This window comes from Gossypium hirsutum, chromosome A05 (genome assembly GCF_007990345.1).
Source record: "Gossypium hirsutum isolate 1008001.06 chromosome A05, Gossypium_hirsutum_v2.1, whole genome shotgun sequence".
Lineage (NCBI taxonomy): Eukaryota > Viridiplantae > Streptophyta > Magnoliopsida > Malvales > Malvaceae > Gossypium > Gossypium hirsutum.
This window is the reverse complement of record NC_053428.1, coordinates 28,518,425-28,537,257: the sequence shown is the minus strand read 5'-3', so window position 1 is coordinate 28,537,257 and position 18,833 is coordinate 28,518,425. Positions and strand designations below refer to the sequence as shown.

Genomic DNA, 18,833 nt, shown 5'->3' with positions numbered 1-18,833 from the left:
AAAAATTTGTTAATGAGTTGCTTATTGATTTCTTATAAGCTTACTATGATCTGTATGTGTGAAAATTGAATAATGACTAAGTTTAAAATTGTTGAATTTAAGCTCAACAGCATAGAGGGGCAAATTCGGAAGGGAAAAGAGAAAGTAATCGAATAGCCGTTATTATCGTTCGACAACATTCAAGGTAAGTTCTTAAGTGTTTAAGCTTGATTCCTTTTTATATGCCCAAGAGTTAAATTAATATGGAAAAGGGAATGTAAATTTTATTTAGTTAATGTGCCGAATATGTAATGATTTAAGGCTATAAGCCGGTTATGGCTATTATGCTTAAGTTGAATTGGATTTGGAAATTTGATGCACTAAATGAGTGTTACAATGAATAAACTGTGCCGTATATGTGCTAGTGGAGATATCACGATTTTTGATTATTAAATACCTAAAGGAAACCATGATGTGTATAAAATTATTATTATTAGTCCTTTGTGGTAGCCGAATATGGCTTGGCACTAAAGTGATTAAATGTGAACTTCGATGAGGTAAACTATTAAAAGTGTGGTGCTATAAGACTATGGGCTAATACGATATGTGGATTCGTTCTGTAAAGTAAATGATTAAGGTATGTGATATGTACTTATGCATGTTAAATCGATTGGAATTGAATCATGAATATGAATTGCGAAGCATAGGTAAAAATGCCTATGACATATATGTGAGTAAGGGTAAAACCATCGTAAATTATCGATAAGGATGGGCTATGTGCGGAACCATATTATAATTGCTAATTTGAAAGGTTGTGTGTGAATCAGTGAGCAATATGTATGTATTAGATGAATCGTGACCTTTTGGTTCTACTTGAATTAAGTTGTGCGATAAATAATTTATGTATATGACTTATAGTCGAATGGTCACTATGGGTTAAGTTTGAATGGTGAAATGGATATGTGATATTTATGAATGACTTTTGAACCGAAATGTAAACGATGGTGTTCATATGGAGCTTATACCCGAATGTTGCAAATGACTACGAATGTGATATGTTGAATGAGATGTATTAATATATGATTAAATATGCATGATATTTGATGTGTATTCGGGTTAAATCCCGCAGGCTTCGTGCTGGTATTATATCCGGGATAAATCCCGCAGGCCTAGTGCTGGTATTATATTCGGGCCTTCGTGCCTAGCAGGCTTCGTGCCGGTGATGTGTATTCGGGCCTTCGTGCCTAGCAGGCTTAGTGCCGGTGATGTGTATTCGGGCCTTCGTGCCTAGCAGGCTTCGTGCCGGTGATGTGTATTCGGGCCTTCGTGCCTAACAGGCGTAATGCCGGTGAAATGATATGTTATGTGAATTCGGTGTTCCTTGTAAGATAAGGGTTTAGCCGAATGTTAAAGATGAAATGATAGTGTATTGTATCATGCTTATATGGCCTAATGGCAAGTATAACATGTTGGTAAAAATGCAATATGCTTTTATAATCGAATGATAAGTTTGAAATGAACGTGAGTCAAATGCTAAGTGTGAAAATGAGATGAAAGAAAAGTGTTTGAGATGTATAATTATATACGTTCGAATGATGTTAGTACTTAATTGATATGAATATGTTATATGGAACTTGTTGACTTGATTATTCGGGCCTTTGAGCATAGCAAACTATAACGCCGGTGAGATACTATTCGTGTAACGACCCAAAATCCGTGGGCACCGGAAAAGTGTGTTATCGGGCCTCCGTCTTAGTGAAATAAGTTCGAAAATAATTATTAAAAATATTTATGAGTCTAGTAGTGTGTTTAATTAGGTTTTAATTAAGTAAATTTAGCTTAATTTAGAGTAATTAGTAAAAAGGATTAAATTGAATAAGGGTAATTAGTAAAAAGGATTAAATTGAATAAGGGTAAAAGTTTAATTATAGATTAAAGAAAAACTAGAAGGACTTAAGAGGAAATTAAACCATTTCCTATAGCTGAGGCGGTTTAACGTGGAAAAATATCAAAGATTTTATTGATTAAAATATATATATTTATTTAATAATTAAGTATATTATATTATATTATTATTATATATAAAAGAAACAAATAAGTTAAAATAAACAGAAATGAAAACGAAAACAGAGAAGAAACAGGGGAGAAAGAAGAAAAAAAAAGGAAAATTTAGGTTTCAAGGTTCAAAATTAAATTGGTAAGTCAATTTAATCATTTTTCTTGTAATTTTTAAGTTTTTGGAGTTCTAGGACAAAATATGTCATGATTTATATTGAAATTTTGAAAGATAGTAGATTTATAAACACGAGTTATGTTGAACAAATGATGGAATTGGGGGTTTATTTGATAGAAATTTTAATTAGAATTGAATAAAGGATTGAATTGTAAACTAAGCTATAAGTTTTGAGTTTTAGGGATTAAATTGAAATAAATTCGAAATTATGAAAATATGATAAAAATTAAGTAGTTAGATGTGAGTTTGGTAAAAAATTGAGTAGTAAAAAGGTATGAATTGAGAAAGAAAAATATATAGGTTTAGTTGAGATTAAATTGGAATTAAAGTAAAAGTTAGATGAAAATTTCAGCATTTAAATTGTGTTATGCTAATAATTGTGAAATTATTTTAATTGTTCGTAGCTAATATCGAGCCTGAAGCATCCGCCCAAAAAGGAAAATGAAATATCGTCGAGGATTAAATCCGAAGAGAATTCTGGTTTGTATCACTATAACTCAAGCTTTATAATTAATACGTGTTTAATTTAATATGTATGTGTGGTAAGTATCTTAAGGTAAGTATTTAATGAACTGATAAATTTGTGATTGAGTATTAAAAATTGAGATTGATACTGAACTGAATTATGGGATACTGAATATTGTTTTGAATATCGAATTGAATTGTGAAAATTACTGAATAATATTACGTATACTGTATTGAACTGTAAAATTTCTGATGAAAACGAAATATTGTATTACCGTGAAAATTGATCGAAATAATAATACATAATTAATATTGAATCGAAATTGAAATTGTATTGGAAAATGAATTAAATACTTTATTAACTAGTCGGTCTAGTCGGATATAGTTGGCATGCCATAGGATATGGAAGAGTACGGGTTTTTGCCGGCTTACTGATCAGGCACTTATGTGCCGACTATTGTTACTGTTACCGTTACTGTTACCGATTCGACACTTTGTGTGTCGAATACTGTTACCGTTACTGTTACTGTTACTGTTTCGGATTTGTTCCGATGAGGTACTCTGTGTACCGTACTGTTACTGTTACTGTTACTGTTCCGGCTTCGACCGATGAGGCACTATGTGCCGTACTGGTGTGTTGGTTGGAATCCGTGTATTCGCCGTGTCCGAGTCAAGTTAATAGGGGCAAATGAAATAAATCTACTGATAAGACTAAATTTGAATGATATGGCATATGTGAAAGTTGAGAATTGAAATAAAGAAATAAGAATGATATATATATAATCGAATGATAAAATAAAAAGATTGAATTGTTCATTAAGTGATGATGATTGTAATTGTAAAAGTATGTGTGTGATTTAATGTATTTAATTATAAACTGAATTATAGTGATACCACTGAGTATATGCATACTCAGCGTACGGTTGTTTCCGTGCGCAGGTTGTAGAAGTCAAGTTCTGAACCAGCATCCAAAGTCAGACCCGACTTCAGCAAACTTTTGGTGATGTATATTTTCTTTTGGTAATGTGGCATGTACATAGGATGTGTATAAATGTTATTATATTTTGAATATAAATGGTTTAAAATGTTAGTATTACAAGTTTAAGAATTATAATGAAAAAAAAAGTTTATTCATTTAAATTTAATTAGTACAATGATAATTTTAAATTGATATTATATTGATTAAGTTGATTAGAAGGTATTTAGAATAGAAAATAAATGTGTGAAATAAATTGGTTGAATTGGTTATGTTTGAAATGAATATGGTTTAATTGCAAGGGGTTTATGTAAAAATAAGCAGAAATGCTGTCGAAATTTATAAAAAAAGAAATAAAATAAAATAAAATAAATAATAATAATAATAATAATAAAATTGGAATACTTCAACGAGTCCCGTTTCACTTAAATGTAAGATTTAGATTTGAATAGTTCAATATAGGGATTTAGTAATTTAAATTATGCTATGAATGTTATTTTATTAGTGAATTATTCATAAGTTGTCTGATACGTCTGGTAATGCCTCGTAACTTTGTTCCGGCGATGGTTCGGGGTTAGGGGGTGTTACGATTCGGGCCTTCGAGCCTAGCAAGCTACAATGCCGGTGAACTGATATCGGGCCTCGAGCCTAACAGGCGAAATGCCGGTGATTTGAGAAAAGTCCATGACTAAGGTTCCTCGTGTTAGGTTGACAAATGAATACATTCAGTACGTTAAGTGGGCCAGGTACGCATTGTGCACTCATATGTGAGTTTGATCTGCAATGAATCATAAGCGTGCATTGTGATACATACGTGAATAAATGTTATAACTATATCTATGATCATGATACACCGGGTCAGGGTGTGAAAGTATGTGAAAGTATTCGATTTAATTATGTTATACGAATTCAGATTAAGTGTGATAAGAATGCTGAACGTGCATTATATGTTTGTGTGTATTCGGCCAGATGGCAATATACCTAGAATATGTCCACTTAAGAAATTGAATAATCGAAGTATAATTGCGTTTATTTGTTTGCATTGCTTAAGACTTACTAAGCTTATGAAAGCTTACTCCGTTGTTACATTCCTTTGTTTTATAGATTGTTGACTTCGGTTACCTGCTCGGGTTGGAGTTCGCCGGAGATATTATCACACTGTCGAGCTCACGCTATTGGTGTAAGTAAATCCTAGTATTTCGAGTCTATGGCATGTATAGGGTTTTAATGTTGAGTATGTGATATTATAATTTAGCCAAAGGTGTTGGCTAGTGATGTTTTGGGCCTCGTAAGCCCATATATGGGACAAATTGCATGTGAAAAAAAAAAGTTTTAAATTGATTGAAATTTTTCGGCACTGTTTTTGTGTGATTGACTGAGTTTAAGTCGGGCAACACCTCGAACCCTGTTCTAGCGAGGGATACGGGCGAGGGGTGTTACAAATTTGTAACTTATTATCTTTAAAGTACAATTTTACAATAGATTAATTTGTATTTTTTTTTGTGAATAGCTTAGTATGTACTCAATTTAGTTCAATCTTACCTTATATATATAATTTAATTAATTTTAATAATATTTATTCACAAAATTTTTTTCACTGATATACTTAAACTTTTAATTCTTTTCCAAAATACAAAATCATTTAAATTAACTTTATAACTTATAGTTATTTATTTCAACACATATAGTCACTAATCAACTTTCACATTCACATATCAAAATATTTTTCTCATATCATAAACATAACATAAACACTTAATTTACATATTTCATTTAACAATTAATTCACATGTATTACTAAAATACGTATAACACTATAATGCTTATACTTTCACATACCACTTTTGCAGTCATTAGTGAATCTGAGAGGAGTTCAATAACTTTGATGTATTGTAGATGTCTAGGCCAAACACAAACTCCTAACCTATAATGGAACTCTGATAACAAGAACTCCAGTAAACACATTATATAACCCAATACTCCTCTCTTAATCCATTCTAAACCCCCATATCACTAACCCAGTTCCTATCTGAACCCCCAGCCTCTCTCAATTCTAAAATTATTTCATTATCATATACCATATTTTCTCTGAGTTCACTAAGACATTTATTCACATATTGCTTTCATATAACACACTTGATATATAAAACATATATCACATTGGGTCATATTGCTTATTCACTTTGAATCACATAAAGAAATTCACTACATTTCTATTTCACATATTCACTTTATTCATGTCGGGCCAAATGTGTGCCACAACCCAATGGGTGTCAGTTGCGAAAAGGATTTTTTTTTGTAGTTAGAGTTTCAGCTCATCATCTTTGTCATCTTTATCTTCACATCAACCTCGACCTCAATCTTCATCTTTTTCTCGTTCCTCCGTGCTTGAGTGTTGTGTCATCTTAAGTTGCCATCATATATCATCCATTCGAATAACAAGTGGTTGTGAAGATGAGTCACCTTGATAAAAACAATAGCGTCGAGGGTGTTAACGATACTATCGACAGATAAGTGTATGGTTTCGCATAACCCAGTTGTGGATAAAATGTTAGAATTGTCAAATATGGCGGATACATCAGTGTTGTCGTTGGCATTGACGTTTTATATAGTGCTGGGGATGGAGGTGGTGCAAAAAATACACTTGTAGAAGGTATTGATACATGGTACGGTAGTGCATAATGTGGTGTTTGTGTATAAAAAACAGTGTTAATGAAAGCACTAGAATAATATGAATCATACTTATCGGGAGGTGGTGTAGCCATCAGTGCTACTTTTGGGTTTGAAGTTGATAATCACTCCATCAAGGCATGTACTCTCGATCTAGGATTCATACGGGGTTGTTTTGGTCTCCTACGGATACGATTTATCGTGATATCTAAACCATGTCATGTACTCTAGAGAGGTCGTCAATTATGGTGCGAGAATTTTTTGTACATAGGTATAAAATCATACCTATGCTCCTAAATGTAGATATATTTCTCATGAAATTTCACCCAATTTTCATCTCATGAAATTTCACCCAATTTTCATAGGTTCTCCCCCGCAAGTGACCTTGTACAGTTCTTCAATTTATTGGGGTAATGATGGAATACTTTGTCTAAACCCAAACTAGCACTTCACTTAATTAGATTTGTGCATCTCCATCGTCGTGAAAACTATCAATGACACATTCACGTGTTACATATTGCGGTCGGCCAAAAATTTAGTCGAGATGCATTCTTGAATTATTGGATCAGCGTATGATATTCATTCAAACTATAGTACGAATTTATAAATTTTATTATCTACCTAATAGTAAATTTTAAATCCTTACATAAATATTACATAATTTAAAATTTCAAAAACTAACATCGACTTTCGATCGTTGATCTAACAGTAGCCGAATATCTTTAAGCTTGTTTGCTATACCAACATGACTCGCCTCATTGTTCCACCTATTCAAATAATATGTTATTTCAAATATATAATAATGAAAAAAAATATTATGATAACTATATTATCAAATAAATTTTACCTTATTACGAGTAAAAAAGAATAATGGGCGTTTACTCGAGGATGTTAAAATGGTAGTCGATACCATGCCTATGACTATAGAAGGAGTATACAACTATCGATTTTATTTTTTTGTGGTTACGTCGCCCGACCATCTATTGGTACAATGTGGCTAATAGGAGTGAGTAAAACTCGATTCGATTCAAAAAAATCGAAAACAAATTCAAATTTTGAGTTAATCGAATTGAGTTATTCGAGTTATTCAAATAAACTCAAATAAGTAATTCGAGTTTCAAGTTCAAATCAAGTTGATAGTTCAAATAACTCGAATAATTTGAATAACAAATTGGTGTAAATACCCTTTTGGTTCATAACAATTTTGAAAATAAGTATATTGGTCTCTTTCTCAACAAAAATTAAAAATAATTTTTAATAATTTTTAAAAATGCAAAATATTTACAAAAATTCCAAAAATTATATTTAAAAAAATAATTCAAAAAAATTCTAAAGAATATATAAAAAGAAAGTTAAAAATTAAAAAAATGTTCTAAATTAATAACTTTAGGACCTAAATAAGTTAATTGATGATTCAAGTTTATTATACTAAAGTGTATTATTATTATTATTATTATTTTGTTTTGAAAAAGTTTTTAAATAGATATGGTTTTAAATTTACATGCTTCAACATGGAATTAATTATACTGTAAAAAGATTTAATTTGACATGTTTAATTTTTTAATTTAACTCGAACAATTTCACTTGATTCAATTCGACTCGAATTTCATTTTACTTGACTTGATTCAATTTTTTTTTAAATCAAGTTAGGATGATAAAATAGGACTCGTCAACTCAAAAATTTTTCACTCGATTTGATCGAACCCTCACCCTTAGTGGCCAATACAGTTGATCCCGAACTGAGTCGCCCCGCTTCTTTCAAGTCAACGAGTTGTAGTAGCCACTTTAAATGTATCGTATTTTGAGATTTATTGGCATTAGAAAACCCTCGATTAACCTCAAGATGAATGCTCAGACGCATTATTCTATTTCAACGACACTCACAGAGTTGTTGATATAATTGAAATTTTCTTCCAATCATTTCATCTCTATCTGACTACCAAAAACTTGCTAGACACATTCACATAGTTGCTCACAAATTGTGGTACAATTACCAACAACCATTGTTCCTGTAACGATTGGCTCATCTATCAATAAATCGAGTTATAAAGCTATGTCATCGAGTGTAATTGTACACACACTGCACGAAAGATGGAATGCGTGTGTTTCAAGTCTCCATCTTTCCACCAAATCGTTGATAATTGTAGGATTCAATTTAGTCCCCCCGAGCATCCAAGACATGTACAAGAATTTCGCCTCTTGCAAGTGTTATTCAATAACACATGGTACACTCGTAATTAAATTGTATATGTACGTCTCTAAAATTTGATATTCGGTCTGATTATATAAATATAAAAATATAAAATTAATAATGTTAACAACGTATAATGAACTTAATTAAACTTTAAAAAAATTAATAATATTTTCTTATCATTTCCAATTGGATGCCGAGTATGTGCTTCTCATGAAAACGAATAAGTGAAATTGTCATATAAAAATCAATTTAAAACAAAGAAATTACGAAATATAAAATTAAAACAACAATATTTTTTAAAGAAATTGAATAAAAATTTGAGAGCTAGAATTTAAAAGATTAGAGAGATTTAAGAGGACGAAATTTAAAAACAAAAGGATGAAAATGATTAAATTATATAGCAAATAAATTAGCTTTTTTAACCGTAGAAAAAAAGACCATTAAGAACATTTATCATTGATTGGAAATGTAGTAGGTTTTGACCTCTACAAAAAAGCCCAGCATCTTAGAATACTCCCTGAATGAGTAAGATTCAAAAATCTTTTCCAACCCTTTCTCAGAATCCCAAAACTTTTTGTTATCCAATCTGAAAAAATCCTTCACACTATCCAGGAATTAAAAGCCTAATCTTGTGCAGAATCTCATTCTGAATTCCTGAATAAATGCCCAAACCCTTTGTGAAAAAACCCAGATTTCTTCATTAAATTACCCTTCAAGAAAAATGAAGACATCAACCCAACAAAGGCCAGGCACCAGGGAATGAATCCAGATCATCTGATGCTAGCATCAAAGGAAAATTATCAACCTCTTAATCATTTCCTCCAAGATGATAAATTCCCTCTAGCAAAGAAAGATTTACTCTTCTTAAGTCTAGCCAAAGCGAGAGTCTTCCCTAAGTTTGACCTCAAGGTAGATTTTTGACAATTAGGAATTCATCCTGATCATAGACAAAAAACAAAATTTTGCTTTCCTAATGCACATTTTCTATTTTTAAAATCGACTTATTTATTTAAATATAAAAAAGATTATCGAATACCCTAATTTTTCATTCTAAAAATGACATATACTTCAAATTTACCCAAACTCCATCCACTTTCTCTCTCCATAATTAATAATAAAAGCGAGTAAGGCCAACCCCTTTTTATCCTTTCCTTCTCATCTTTTGAAATATTTCTACACTCTCCCCAATTTTTTGAATTAAGGTTTTCTGTTCTTCTTCCTTATTTCTGCTTTAAACCCTACTCGCTCCGATCCCCTTTCTTACTAGCCGTTGTTCTCTTTTTCCCGCCAAATTTCTCCTTCATCTGGGGTCCTTCCCTCCTCCTTTTCAAATACCAGCCGTTAGATCGGTCTTCATTCGCTTCTTTTTTTTTTATTTTTTATTTTTTTGTGTGTCAAAGCTTTGAACTTTCTGTAGCCTGGAAATGTCAACGAACGAAGCGAAGAAGAAGGTGGAGGATGATGAGGAAGAGAAGAAGAAAGGAGGAGAGCTCTTGTTCTGTGGCTCCACGTGTTGGGAAGCCGTTGGTCGTCGCAAAGGTGTACTTGAAGGCAACTTAGTGTCTCCCACTCGCCTTCGCCCTCTCGTCGGCGTTGATATCCGGTTCGTTGCCTCCGGTTGTGGTGAGTTCATTGCCTTTTGTTTTACACCTATTGATTCGCATTTAAAAGGTATATTTTGAAGTTTCTTTTTTCGTTGCAGTGTCATGTCATTGCGTTGCATTGGATGTTGAAGGGCGATGCTACACGTGGGGTCGTAATGAGGCATGAAGAATCCTCACCTTTTTTTTTAATGTTGTTAAATGCATGTCGTTAATGTTATTCTAATGTTGTTAGTAGTGGTTGATAGAGCTTTAGCTTTTATGTATAGAAAGGGCAGCTGGGTCATGGAGATACAATCCAGCGTGATAGGCCAACTATTGTTTCTGAACTCTTAAAGTATGTTCTTTTGTTGTGTTGTTATTAAAATTAGTCCTCTGTATTTATTAATTTTCTGAAATTGATGGTCAATTTGAACTATGTTGCATTTATCTTGAAGGTATAAAATAATCAAAGCAGGAGCGGGAAGGAGCCACACGGTGGTAGTTACTGAAGATGGTAATTCCCTGGCATTTGGCTGGAATAAGCATGGGCAGCTTGGTTCAGGATCCACTAGAAATGGTAGGTTCTGTTGATTTTGATTAGCAGTACCACTGATACTATGTTACTCTAGGTGTTCTGTTTTCTTAGTTGTAAAGTTCTTCCATGAATGATGACGTTTTGTATTAAAATTTGTGTTTCATTTATTTATCAATTTATCTTTTATTCTTTTTTTTTTTGTAGAAATTGAGTCATCTCCCGTCCGCTGTCTCGTGTCTCAAGTTACAAATACTGCCTGTGGAGCTGAATTCACTGTGTGGTTATCAGCTACTGAAGGAGCTTCAATACTGTATGGTTTGTGGTGCTTTTAGTTCTGTTTCTTGGCTTGCTTTTATTGTCAATAGTTCTTTTCTAATTTGTATTCTTTCACTGAATCTAAATATGCTTTTCTGGTTTGTAGAACTGCAGGGCTTCCCCAGTATGGCCAGCTTGGTCATGGAACAGACAACGAGGTATGCGGAGAAGATGAGTTATCTTTGATGAGTCTTGTTCATATTTTTGCTGCAGAGTATCACTCACAAAGTTATGCCGGATGTGTATAATCAATTAAGCAGTTCTCTAACCTAGTTGCTATTGACTTGCTTTTCTCCACGGGTGTTTGCATCATACCTATACGCTTGCAGTATAATGCCAAGGATAGCTCGGTGAGGCTTGTTTATGAATCTCAACCTCGCCCTAGAGCTATAGCTACTCTTTCTGGGGAAACTATTGTCAAAGTTGCCTGTGGAACAAACCATACAGGTTCATGATATGCCTGCTCTCTTTCATGTTCATTTGCTCTTTCATCTTTTGGTCATCCCCTTCCCTCTCCCTGGTTCTTCTTTTACTTAAACATTCATCTCATTGTTTACTTTTCTAATTTGTGCATCCAGTTGCTGTGGACATGAATGGCTATGTTTTCACGTAAGTCATTGTTGATTATTGTGTTATGGTTTTAGATATCCCTTTTATTTTCCTTGTTCATAAACAATTTACTTTTATTATGTGATTGTCTAGGTGGGGCTTTGGTGGTTATGGAAGGTTTGTGACATGTTCACCACTGCTAACTTCTGCATTGTTCCAGTATTTGATGTGTTTTTACGGGCTTAAATCCTTTATTCTACTTATTTGTTTTTCCTTTTGTTTCCTTGATGCAATTCCTTCATCACTTATGCAGGCTTGGGCACAGAGAGCAGAAGGATGAGTGGGTTCCTCGTCGTATTGAAGTATTCCAAAAGCACAATGTTCTTCCTCCCAATGCAGTTGTTTCAGCTGGTTCTGTCAATTCAGCATGCACTGCAGGTATTGTTTGTTAAGGGAGCTGATAAGAATGGTTGCTAATACTCTCCATTAATGGGCAAGGTTAAAGCCTTTTCCTAGTTTATGAAGTGTCAAGTGAGGTCAATGGGAAAGGTGATACTGGGATAGGTCTTCAATTAAAAGATTTATAGGTGATTATGTGCAGTTCATTAACTTTTGCTTGTTTTCCAGGCGGTGGGCAATTGTATATGTGGGGCAAACTGAAGAATACTGGTGACGACTGGATGTATCCCAAACCTCTAATGGATTTAAGGTTTTGCTTTGCACCATGTCTATGTTATACTTCATTCTTAATGTTAACTTTTCTACTTGCATCATGATCCTGATTTTGCTTTTGGTCTTGATGTATCAACATTTTTATGTTTTTACAGATCTTGTTTACTGTTCTTTTCCCTCCCTTCCATTGAAGACTTCCACTGTTTATTATAGCTCGACTTAAATTTTGTTAATTTATTGCAGTTAATGCTACTTATCTTTTCACCTGTTCGGTTTTTTTTATTCTGTTTATTTTGATACTTTGCTTTCTGTTAAGGCTTAAGGGTTTGATGTCAATTAAACGTCACACCACTAGTTTTAGTCTGTGACTCTGTAAGCACATCTCAGACGTATTTATCTATCCTTTCCTTCCCAGTGGCTGGAATTTACGTTGCATGGATTCAGGCAATATGTTCCATTTTGTTGGTGCGGACTCCTCCTGCATAAGTTGGGGCCATGCTCAGTATGGAGAATTAGGATATGGTCCCACTGGACAAAAGTATGTACTGTTACTTGTCCTAACAGCTTTTTTTCGCCGACACTCTCTCCCTATATTCTATTTACTTAATCCTGCTGCTTCTTTTTAGGTCTTCCGCTATACCCAGAAAGGTAGACATTCTGGAGGGCATGCATGTTATCAGGTGGATATAAATTAACAATTACTTCATGCATTTATAATACTATATGCTCTGATTTTCTCTGGACAGGAAGTACTGACAAGTTCTCTTGTATATCTGTGCAGTGTTGCTTGTGGTATGGGCCACTCGATGGTCATTGTTGATAGAACAAATGTTGGTGACCGGCTTGACCAGGTAGATTTCTTAATTTTTAATTTTTTTTTCATTTTTCTTAATATTGAGGAATTGATTACCTTGATAACTTTAAGGTATACCTTCCAAAAGTATTGTTTTTATTCCATGTCCTAGGATGTGAGAAGTATATTTGTGCTAAAAATATTGTTTACCGATGACTATCAATACTTTTTAAAGTTTGATGGGTTTAGTATGTTATAGGCTTCTGAACATTTTGAGTTGCATTGCTTCAAGCAAACAGTGTGATTAGTTGCAAGATTCATTTGTTATATATGGACAACTTATCTGTTATGCATTTTGACATAACCTTTTGAGTAGTACATACAATATTGTGTAAATGCACCCAAAATATCGTTTTTGGTAAAATTTGGCTTTGCTCTCTCCCCTGATGCCTTGTATTTGTAGAGTATTATGTGATATAGATTGTTGTGGATGCTGTTGGGTATTCTCAGTTTTTGATCACTTACTACTAGATCATCTCACTGAACCTTCAATTTCCGGTTTGGTTCGAGATGTTTTTGTTGCCAATGCTCTCTGTTAATGTTGAAATATTGTAATATAAAGCCTTATGTCTAAAATTTTTATGTTTTCTACAGTTGGAAATTTATGATGGCAAAGGTTCTGATGAAGGTATGCGTCTCTGTCTTTGTCTCCACAGCTTTCAATTAATTGGGGCTATATGATTCGTTGAGGGCTTCAGTAATTACATGCTAGATTATCGACTTTTGAAGTTAAGAAAATTTGACACGGGCACTGATCCATAAATCATCTGTTCTTCAGGGACTGCGGTATCAGATACCAAAACTTCAGTTCTTAAGCAAAACAACAAAAATGGTGCTAGTAAAACTCCAACTTCCTCAAAGAAGAGGAAGAAGGCGAAAGATGAATCTGAAACAGAGGAAGAGAATAGTGATGTCGAGAGTGACAGCAGTGGAGGACACATCAACGGTGAGGTTTCTGGCAAAGGCCGAGGTAAGGGTGCCAAGAAGACTGCTTCAGTGGGAAAAGGTAAAGGGCGTGGACAAGGTAATGTTCGTGCAAACAAAAGTTCGCAGTCCTCCCAAGGAAAAACAAGCAAGAGAGGACGGCTGCGGAAAGTGTAAGTGTTTGTATATTCTCAGTCCCATTGGGAACTTTTGTTCTCTCCATGTAGAGAAGTGTACTATTTTTTAAAAAATACATTGGTCACTATATTTGCATTTTCAACTAGAGTTATTTTCATTAAGTTAGCTCTTCGGCCCCCAAAACTTTGTGATCACCTGGTGAAATGAATGCGCCTGAAGTACAACTTTGTATTGTTTTGTTTGAGATGATTAGTCATTAAGCAGTGAGAATTTCCTTTTAACCGCTTATTTGCACCCTTTCTCTAAATTGGTTGATGCTGTTAGCATTTATGTTGTGAGCTAATAAAATGTTGACATGTGTCCATAAAAATTAAAAAAGTAAATTCGGATTTTAAAAAAAATATTTTTATTTTTACGTGTATAATTGACTAAACAAATGGAGGTGAAATTTAAAAAATTCTTCAAAATTGAACCTTTTATTATTACCATATAGTTTTAAACTTAAAAGTAGGAAAAGATTCCTGTTATTTTTTTTTATGTAATAAAATGTGGGCTCGAAGAGCTTTCTTGTATCAATGGGCCATGCATGTCCAAAAAGCAAACTTAATGTTGGTTGACTTGGATGGACATGACACAATGCTTTGCTTAAAGATTGAAAAACGTTGGTGTTAAAATGGTGTTAGATTACTGATTACATGTGGATAATCTTTGATTCTGGGTAATATTATTGGATTTTCACCCATTACAGGCAAAGGGTACAGCCAGCCTGGAACACATGTCAAAGAGGGGCTATGAGCAAGTCGGATCTGTGCAAATCTAATGGTTGTTGATTGAGAAAAAAGAGGAGAGATGACATCCTTGTTGGTTGGTCAATCATTTTATGGTGGGATTCAGATTTCATGGGTGAACCAAGTACTTATGATTGCCACTCCACTGCAGCCGCTTTCATATTTTGGGCGGCTTCCACATTACAAATAATACTGATCTACTGACAGATACTTTTTCTAGCACTTCAAACTAGAAAATATTGCTATGTTCATTTTTAGCTCTAATTTAAAGCTCTTAAACCCATTATCAGGTATGGGGTTTCTTTCACAAAACAACCTACCATATATATATATGCCTCTCTGTTCTTCAATAAAAGAAAAAATAATGAAAAGAGAGTTCAGGGTTGGAGAAGATGATTCTTGAGTTTCATCAAACACCCATGTGATGTGTGATTATTTTATCCACAAAAATGACAAATTTCCCCCGTATAGTTTGGGACCGTAACATGCTTAATTCTACCTTTTATGTCCTTGGAGATTAAACAGTTAAACTACTAGCTTCAATGGAACTCCAAGCATGTGAGTGTCAGCGCCTGAATACGAGAAAGACACATCTGTTTACGGCTTGGAATCATTGTTTAGTTACCCCTCATTGTCTTTTTTGCTAACCTCACTACATCTGTCTCTGTCTCTCCCTGTTGTGAATGGGATTTGGGGAAGATTTTTATAAATGCGAGGATGATCTTATCTACATTCATCTACACATGTAACTGCCTTGAATTTCGGCTAGAATTTAGCAGCAATAGTTTCATAAATATCGATACAGGCATACAGCATACTTAATTTTAAAAAATATTTAATTTTCATGAGTGATTTCTAAGAAATTATATATCAACATTACCTACAAATATTTTAAAAATAATAAAAAGTTGAAAAAATATAAGGATTTTTTGAGAGCTTGAAAAATATAAGATTTGTTAATCAATGAGACTAACAATTAGGAGGAAGAGATGAAAGTTATGGCGGTGGTTCACTTTTGGTTAGTGCGAAGAGCTATTGAATGGTTGGTTTGATAAGGTAGTTTTAGGAGGAAGGAATGTGATTTATGTGTCTTAATCCCTTTCTTAGATGTTACGATGAGTTAATATATGGAAGACAAAGATGTCCACACATCCTAAACTCATTAACAATGGAGTTTTACCTTGTTTTTTTGCGGTAGTCGTGATGTGATGTTATATGATATAATTTTTTAGGACAATGAGATAATCTATAAGTTTGAGATGTTACGTGTCTAATGAAAGAAGATTTTATGAAAGTTTTTACAAGTTTCGCTAAATTCACTTGATTAAAGGTTCGTCAAATATAAAAATATCAACCAATAATTTATTCGTTGATGACATGTACAAAAATACGTGAAAGAGATATAACAAGATTAAAGAAATATAAGAGGGGATGAACTTGGAAGATAATGATAGGAGGGGGAAAGGTTTAGCTAAATCTATGCGTATCTTAATGATTGCAAGTTGATGTAGAATAGGAGCATCAGAAGGGCATGCTCAATCATTTGATATTACAATGATTAAGTTGGGCTGTTTTATACAAAAATTATTTACTCGACACCTTTTTAAGTAATTTGACCTCCAAAAAGGCTAAACCTTCCCACCCAGCATGAATTGTCAGTCATATAAAATCATTTTGTTCCCTAATCATGTCAATTGGGGGTCACCAAATCTATCATCATAATACAATATCAGTTGTTAGTTAACTCCCATAACACGTCCACATCAACTTTCCTTTATTAATTTTATAGGTTAGAATACATAAATAGAGAAATTATTTGTAGGAAAAAGTTCTAATTAGAGATTGACCAAATGTTTATACTGTTGAGAAGAGATTGGTATACGAAATTATATTATATTTTGCTTTGAAAATACTATCCACCAATTAAGGAAATTTAGTAATTTTTTATGTGTCTTATTAAAGAAAATATTTGGATATTTATACATATTATTACTATTCATGATTTGATTTTACTGTTTATGGATTTGACCTTATTATTCATAGGATTGACATTCTGAATAGGCCTTGGACATGTTGAACACGTATACCATTTTGGGTTGCCTAGATCTCGCGGCCTCCTACATGCGAACTCCTTAGGTATATGCAAGATGGAATTGAGAAATCTCCTTGACTCGTGTGAGTTGATATCGCGAGCTCTCCTAGCTGTCCTCTCGCTATATGCCTCGCACATATTCATCTAGTAGAGGTTGGTCGGGTCGCAGGTAGGCGACCCAAATCTTATCCGCATTCCAGGTTGGTGATTGTTAGTGCATAACAGAGGAATTGTTGTTTTGGATAGCGAAAGGTGTAAAAAAAAATAGTAATATTAATATATTATTGTATAATGATTATTAGGGATCAATTTATAATTTCAAAACTAATGAAAAAAATTAAAATTGAATCCAATCTTGTTGTTTATTGCAGAGCAGTGTAAACTTAGTTTTAGGGTTGCAAATAGACACTTTCTATTATTGATTGGAGGATAAAGAAAAAGCAAGTAAAAGTTATTTTTATCTTACTAGATATCGATCATGAAGTTCATTAAAATCTTTGGGATGGTTCCAAATTTAGTCCACAGATTGTTGCAACTCTAAAGTATGAGGGTTTGTCTGGTTAGCTCCAACTGGTTACAGCTATGCACTGTGTTCATCAATGTCCTAATATCTGCTTACTTGCTTTTTTACTTACTTCTTTACGTAATATATCCCAATTCCATATAATTAAATGTATCTAGACCTAACATGCAACTTGGATTAGTTTATATACATCAATGTTTGACTTTAATTATCCAAATAAATTTTATGTTTGGATATCATAAAAACTTTCGTATTGTATTACAATAAATTTTAATTTTATAAAAAAATTATAAAATATAATTAAACTAGTTCAATTACATTCAATTTAATGATATCTACTAATTATTTTGAGTGACATTTCTACAAAGAAGGTCACATTGATAAAAGTATGGATTTAGTATGAGTTGAGTAACTTGTGATATGAAAATGTTGAATATTGTAAGCCAAATTAGAGAATTGGAGAGGTGTACGACTACAACTACAACTACAACTACAACTACAAGACAGAAGACACCCTCACGTTTGCATTTCACATTCATGGCTATAATAACAACAAAAGTACTAAAAGATCACAAATAATAATTTCCCTTTTTTCCTTCTTTTTCTTTTCTAAAGAATTTCCACCAATGAATTGCGTTACTCTCGGTCTCAACGTGGCAACCAATTTTTGCACACGCCCAAGGCTGAAGCATTGAAAAAAAAAACAATCCTTAATTCAAACAGTAAAAGACATATAGTAAATAAGATGTTGGTTTTCGTAAGCTATTTGAATTTTATTTAAAAAATTTTGAGTTTAATTTGGTAATTAAAGAGCTGAGCTCGAGCTCGAGCTCAGGTAGGTCAAGCTATTGATCGAGTCGAATTCGAGCTTAATAATACTTAATTTGAATGACTTGCTAATCTTATCGAGCTTTTCATATTTTTATATTATTAAATTACGTTATTGCCCTTAATATACATTATTAACCCTAAGTTTAATTATTGAGCCGAGCTCGAGTATAAAAATTAGTGCACAAACTTACTCGAACTCGAATAACTTAATTATATCTCGAGACAAACTCGAACTTTAATATAGATGTTCAATCCAACTCGAGCTAAATATCAAACTCTAATCTTCAAGTTAAATTCAAGCTGTATAGCATTCAGCTCGACTCTGCTCGATTATACAATGGAGATTCTCCCATCCTAAAACAAAACAGCGGATTATACAATGGAGATTCTCTCCTCCTAAAACAAAACAGGGAGAGACTATTACTAACAACAAAAAAGGAGAGAGGGGGAAAACCATGTCTTCATTGTAGGTCAATTATAAGTTGCATCTGCCATGTCTGACATTTTAAAAAG

The 18,833-nt window shown here is 33.2% G+C and overlaps 1 protein-coding gene across 2 annotated transcripts; it reads left to right on the top strand.

Moving 5' to 3' along the window:
* Positions 1-9,564: 9,564 nt before the first annotated feature.
* LOC107957584 (protein RCC2 homolog) lies at positions 9,565-15,668 on the top strand. Of its 2 annotated transcripts, XM_016893123.2 has the most exons (17): positions 9,565-10,140; positions 10,220-10,281; positions 10,388-10,455; positions 10,556-10,677; positions 10,840-10,945; positions 11,057-11,108; positions 11,280-11,397; positions 11,529-11,559; positions 11,653-11,676; positions 11,813-11,937; positions 12,127-12,208; positions 12,587-12,709; positions 12,798-12,851; positions 12,953-13,022; positions 13,619-13,652; positions 13,803-14,121; positions 14,835-15,668. In XM_016893123.2, the coding sequence occupies exons 1-17, from the start codon at positions 9,942-9,944 to the stop codon at positions 14,914-14,916; spliced, it is 1,671 nt and encodes a 556-aa protein (XP_016748612.2). In that variant the 5' UTR covers positions 9,565-9,941; the 3' UTR covers positions 14,917-15,668. The 2 variants fall into 2 exon arrangements, with proteins under 2 accessions (XP_016748612.2, XP_016748613.2); XM_016893124.2 differs by lacking the exon at positions 11,653-11,676.
* The last annotated feature ends 3,165 nt before the right edge of the window (positions 15,669-18,833 follow it).